This window comes from Pteropus alecto, unplaced genomic scaffold (assembly GCF_000325575.1).
Source record: "Pteropus alecto unplaced genomic scaffold, ASM32557v1 scaffold161, whole genome shotgun sequence".
NCBI lineage: Eukaryota > Metazoa > Chordata > Mammalia > Chiroptera > Pteropodidae > Pteropus > Pteropus alecto.
This window is the reverse complement of record NW_006432943.1, coordinates 3467458-3474062: the sequence shown is the minus strand read 5'-3', so window position 1 is coordinate 3474062 and position 6605 is coordinate 3467458. Positions and strand designations below refer to the sequence as shown.

General features: G+C 34.6%; 1 protein-coding gene across 17 annotated transcripts in view; it reads right to left on the bottom strand.

Moving 5' to 3' along the window:
* The window catches only part of SEC31A (SEC31 homolog A, COPII coat complex component), a 61436-nt gene that overhangs the window by 33848 nt on the left and 20983 nt on the right, over positions 1–6605 (bottom strand). For all 17 annotated transcript variants that reach the window (XM_015586073.2, XM_015586076.2, XM_015586077.2 and 14 more), the window contains exons 9-11: positions 6130–6291; positions 5773–5925; positions 584–820 (exon numbers count right to left, since the gene is read on the bottom strand). In XM_015586073.2, coding sequence (XP_015441559.1) covers positions 584–820; positions 5773–5925; positions 6130–6291 — 552 coding nt within the window. The remainder of the gene's footprint in view (positions 1–583; positions 821–5772; positions 5926–6129; positions 6292–6605) is intronic.

Here is a 6605-nt window from a genome sequence, read left to right as displayed (position 1 = left end):
ATTATAAAATATAAAAGTAAACTCTATAATTTTAGAATTTAACCTAAGTGTATTCGAGATCTATTTTCTTTGGAAAATTCAGTATCAAGAAATAGACATTCCAGTGGAGGCAAATGACCAACCAGAAAATTCTGTTTGTTATTCTACTGTCATAAATGCAGCTCAGTAAAAGGGATGAGAAATGCCGCCGATCTCTCTCCCCTCTACTTCTTCGTCTTTTCCTATTTTCCTTAACTGGATCTACTACAGAAATTCAATATTCTATTTTGTATTATACTTACATTTTTATTATACTAGGCTCTACATTCTAATTTTAAAATAGGTCTCGTGAATATTCTCTCTCTCAAATACATCTATTATATTTTTTTTTTAGTGATTAAAAAAGTACTTCATATTAGCCTTTTCAAAGCAGAAAGAACTTCTGGCATAAAAAGTTAGGTCTCCTGCTTTTCATAAGGTTTAATTTCATCCTGAGGTTCCTGATATCATATTCTTCTAATCGTTTAATAGGAAGACAAATTTAGAATATAAAGGGACAGCTAAATTTGTAGATGAAATAAAACTGTTTTAATACCAACTTTACCTTCAAAAAGGACCACACATTTTTTTCAAACTCTGTCTGAGAAGCATCAATTTTCTTCTGACAATAATTGACAAATCCTTGTGACTGTACAACCTGCTGAAGCTGGTCCGATCGACTGAGGAATTCCTTTTCTGTTACAACCTGACTAATGAACACGTGTTGCTGCAGCTGCTGCTGCTCAGCTCCCTGCTGAGACTGCATTTTGACATTCTCAAAGGTAACCAGTTTGCCTCCAAACTATAAAAGAAATAAACAAAATCAGTTTGAACCACAAGGATGTGGCCAAAGAAAGTGCTTATTGTAAACCTGCTAATGGAAACAACTGTGGCCTAAATATATACCACTTTGAATAAAATTAGCTGATACCCTCCCATACTCCACAATCTGACCCTAGCTTTCAATTATTATTCCTCTTCATACCACTCACTTTCTAGATAAAATTTACTATTTACTGTACCCCACAAGTTCTCACCTACTTGATTTTACTAACTTCCACATACTCAATACTCAAGGACCAGGAAAATGTCACCTTTTGCATCCCTGATGCCTAATTTTCTGTTCTAGGCTCTAAATTTTAAAGGACGGCAGAATATGCCATTCTTTCAAATTATACCATCTGACATAATGATTATTTTGAGCTAAAGACTACTTGAAAAGTAGCAGAAGCAATAAAGGCATTCTGAACTCTTTTCTTCCTGAAAGCAAGAGATACAACTCCCATGTGAGAGCTGATCTGCTATACCAGGTGGAAAGAAATATTCTTATCACAAGAAATGGGAGTCAAAGCCAGAGAACTCTGTACAAATGAACTGGTTCAATAACAATTATCTCCCTTTAGTTCCTCTATATATTTTATTTACTTTTCTACAATTCCCATTTGTTCAACTTAGTATGTAAGCACTTAGGTTTTGCTACTTCCTTGGGTCTTCATTTTCCCACGAGAGCTCTTATGTGTATGTAAAAATCTGTATGCTCTTCTCCTGCTCATCTGACTCATAATAATTTAATTCTCAGGCCCAGCTGAAAACTCTAGAAAGGTAGATGTAAAGCTCTGCCTCTGTTACACTTACAAAGGCGGCTCTGTATCTACTTTATTCTTCTATTTCCTACAGTACCCAATATCTGCCCTGCAATAGCAAGTAGACAGTTATATATATATACATGAAAAATAAATATAGGTAAAGAAACACAGGACCAAATTTGGCTCTTTATATTCAGTAATTTTTGTACAAGGATTATGGTCTTTACATAAACTTATCTTAATGTCTAATATATTCAAAGTGTTGATTATGTCAGGCATTGTAGGAAATACCAAGATACAGGAATATACAAACCACTATCCTTAAGAAACTTAACCTGAAAAAAAAAAAAAAATTGGATATAACAGGCAAATGTGGTGCAGATAATACCATGCATGACATGAAACTTCACAGAAGGGCAAAGCCACTGGATTTCTCCAAGTTCTAGGGAAGTTTGGAAAAACTGCACCCAGAAGAAAGACCTAAATTGAGTTTCACAAGATGATTAGGTTGATTTATTTACTTAGTTCTATGTAATATTAATGTTACGATGTCATATAATTATAATAATGTAAATGCTGTTTGTTAATCACTTCTTAAATCAACCAAAATAACGGAAAACTTAAATAATGCTAATGAACACAATAAAAACATTTTGTAAATCTTAGTAATGTATCTCGGAAGCTAAGCAGGTTCGGGCCTGGTTAGTACTTGGATGGGAGACCACCTAGGAATACCGGGTACTGTAGGCGGGGAAAAAAAAAAACTTAGTAATGTAAAAACAATAATGTAATTTTTTAAATTAGAAAAAAAAATTTGGAAAGGTAAAAAATTGGAAGTTTATCTATTTTTATTCCCCTCTTTAGTTACCCGTCCCCCCGCACAACTTCCACCCCTGACCTATGGATGTTGCCCATTTCTCCTTAAGAACTAGATCTCTGAAGGCAGGGCGTCTCCTCCCACAATCATAGCGCCAGATGCACCTGGTGCATCCAGGGGGCCCAGGAGGCCCAGCACACTGGGGGGAGGGGGCGGCACAGGGGACCTGGTGCATCCAGGGTATGGTCCGTGGCTCCACCTGGGGCGCAAACTCAGGACCTTCTGCGTGTAAAGCAGACGTGCTAACCGCTATACTATAGGGCCACCCCCAGAAGGAAGTTTAAATGCAACTAATTTAATATTGCATAGAAGAATTTCAACTAATAATATATAAAGTTGAAGAAGCTAGACAAGGACATTTAGGTAAATTATTTACATTTATGAAGGTAATTACAAAAAGAACCAAAAATATAAAACGTAATTGTAGCCCAAAGATATTTGAGGAGGACATTGACATTCTACCCCTCATAGTCATAGAGAGGGTATTTTCATTGTACTTTATAGGAGGGAAGAACAGAACAACACTTCTGGCCTCTCCCTGTCATTCACACTCTCTCGGGAGAAGACTGACATTGCTTTTCAGGGAAGAAATGTAGGAAGCTTGCATCAGCTCTTAAGAGCTTCTTTTTTGTATTTATCTTCCTGCACTAGTAATAGTCCACATAGACAAGTTGCCTGCACCTTCAAAGGAAGCCCCACAGTACTGAGATCTGCCTATAACTAGACTGATAAGGCTTCCTGATATAGGGGTGAAGCTAAAAAAAAAAAAAAAAAGTTTATTGAATAATATCGGGGACATAGAGGCAAACAAAGCAGACTAAAGCCCCTCTCATAGAACCCTATTCTAGATCCACTATAGTGGCATATTTAAACTATAGCCTCCAATCTAGCTTTTGGCAGCACTAAAGTTGATATTTTGATTTTCCATCTCTTAGTTCCAAACTCATATGGGAAAGAAAGGAGTGTTATTTATTGTCTTTATAATACTCCAATACTAGGGAGTGGAGGTGGGAAAATGGCCGGAGAAAGATGTTCACTTTTCATTACAAAGATAAATATATACTAAACATCTTCTATTTGTCAGCCACCATTCTAAACAATGGAAACATACCTGTGAACTAGACAGTCTCTGTCCTCAAGTAGCTTATATTTGGGGGTAGGGAGGGTACTTTTCTGTACATTTTGATTTTCTTTTAAATCTTATATATATATAATTTTATAATAACAAATGTTTTAATTACTTAAGGAAGGAAAGAACTAAATAGATGGTTGGTTAAAATTCAAAGTGGAAAGTCACAAACGAAAGCATAAATTCCAAAGAAGGAGTGCAGATAGAGAAGACCAGATAGGAAAGATGAGAAGACTAAATCCAAAGAATGGATTTATGAGGTATATAGTCAAAAGTCTACTCTAGGAAGATTAATCTAGAGTATGTAGTACGAATTAAAGGAGTGAAAGACAAGCAATAGATGGAATCATAAAACAATTCAGTGTGAAAAGATAAAAAAATGCCAGGGTAACAGCAATGTAAAAGGAAGAAAGAAATCCAAAAGATACATAAAGAGACCAATACCCGAACTTGGGAAATGAATATGAATGGGTAAAGAAAAAGTTCTGCACTTGGTTAATAGAAGAATGATAGCAAGAACTCAACAATAACTACAGAGGAGATGATTCATCAGTTTGGGGAAAAGTGAGTAGACAGAATTCTATGATGTGTATAATTCTGTTATGATGATAAAAAATGTGATAGGGAACAAAGTAATAAGTTTACCATCTTAATTTTAGGCATTATTACTAAGAGTCACTTTCATCATTATGTACAATAGGCATTTCATTAGACTGGCAGTAGAATAGCTAATAGCTTCATAGCTGAAAGATCAGACAAGTTATTTAATTTCTCTGTGACTCTTTTACCTGCAAAATGAAGATAATAGTAGCTATTTTATAAGGTGATTGTGAGAATTAAATGAGTTACTATATACTGTATATAAAGATGACATACAGATGACTAACAGATAGATAAAAAGATGTTCCACATCATTAATCATTAGTCAAAACCACAATGAGATTATTACCTCATAAAATTACCATCTTAATAAGGTGGGGTGGGAGGGTGGATGATGTGAAGACTGCACAATGTTAATGTACTTAATCCCACTGAACTGTATGTTTTAAAATTGTCAAAATATTAAGTTTTATGTTACATTAGGATGGAAGTAATCCAAAAAACAGACAATAACTTGCATTAGTGAGGATGTAGAGAAATTGGAACCCATGTGCACTATTAGTGGGAATGTAAAATAAAAACAGTATGGAGATTCCGCAAAAAAAATTAAAAAAAAAAATTACCATAAGATTCAACAATCTCAATTCTGAGTATATATCCAAAAGAACTGAAAACAGGATCTCAAAGAGATATTTACACACAAATGTTCACTACAGCATTACTCATTATAGCCAAGAGATAGAAGCAACCTAAATGTTGAACGGATAGAGAAAATGTGGTGTATATTTATACTATGGGATATTATTCAGCCTTTTAAAAGAAGGAAATCCAGCCACACACCACAATATGGATGAAATGTGAGGACATTATGCTAAATGAAATGAACTAATCACAAAAAGACAAATACTGCATGATCCCATCTCTGAGGTACCTGAAATATCAAAGTCATAGAAACAGAAAGTAGAATGTGATTACCAGGGGCCAGGGGAGGGAAAAATAGGCAGTTGTTGTTCAATAGGTGGAGAGTTTCAGTTTTACAAGATGAAAAAGTTTAAGAGATCTGTTGCACGACAATATGCATATAGTTAATATACTGTACTGTACACTTAAAAACGGTTGATGGTAAGTTTTATGTTGTTTTTTACCATAAAAGAAAAAACTGGCAATTAAAAAAAAAGCTAGAAGAAAGGGAAGAGAAGGAAAAACACAACCTCCTTCAAAAAGGAAAAATACAAAGGGAGGAGACATAGAAAAAATGGCCAAGTTTAATAAGGTTAGGGTGGGAGGGTGGATGATGTGAAAGTTGCACGATGTCTGTGTACTTAATCCCACTGAACTGTATGTTTTAAAATTGTCAAAATACGAAATTTTCTGTTACGTATATTTTACCACAATTTTTTTAAAAAGGTAGTAGGTCCCACTTTTCCTGAGAAACCATTTTAAGTGATAAAAAAGCCACAGACACATCTCAAATTCAATCTTATTCCATTTGAGTGATCCTATAATAACACGTTACTATGGTAAATCCTTTGTGATTATGGACCAAAAAACAATCCACCTACCGAAAAAGAAGCACCAACAGGCCTTCGGATCCACTTAGGTGGCTTCTTAAGAGGCAATACTATGCTATGCTGAGCAGTCTGCTGAGGAATTTGTAATGGAGGAAGGGGCTGTCCTGTGCCAAAGGGATCAAGATTCCCAAAAGATGATGAAAGCTAAAAAAGAGAGAGAGAGAGAGAATTTATAACTTTTATAAGACTGACTATATGACATGTTTTCAAGTCATATTCAAGAAATTTATTCATCATAATTATCTAATTGATCAGTATATTGATCGGTAATGTCACTCTCAAAATATTTACATAATAAGATGATTTTTTTCAGTTGTTATAATAAAAAACTGTAACATTTCCTACTACCTTGTCAACTTGTTTCTGCCTTAAACCATCTGTGCTCCCTCCCATGATAGAATAAACACTGATACGCCCATCAAAGGAAGCAGCTGATAAGACAGCAGGATTTCTGGGACACCACTGAATATCAAAGCACCACTGTGTATTGGTGGGAAGTTCATATAATACCTAAGCAAAAAAAAAAAAAAAAGTCAGAAAACAGTATATCCACTTTATACTCAAAACATCTAAATGGATACAATCAACAAGTAGAGCTTAAATATTCTCTTTTAGAAAGTATCTGTAGCCAGAAAAAATTTTCTTGAAATTTTCTTAAAATTTCAAGAAAAGTCCATTATGACAGTCTATTATGATAAAAGAAATGCTACTTGAAATTTCAACCAGATTTGGAATAAGCACATCTTAAACACTGAGGTGTTTCCATTTTTATCAAAATGTTATTAATGGATGCATCTGAAAGAACAGAACACTCTACCAGAATT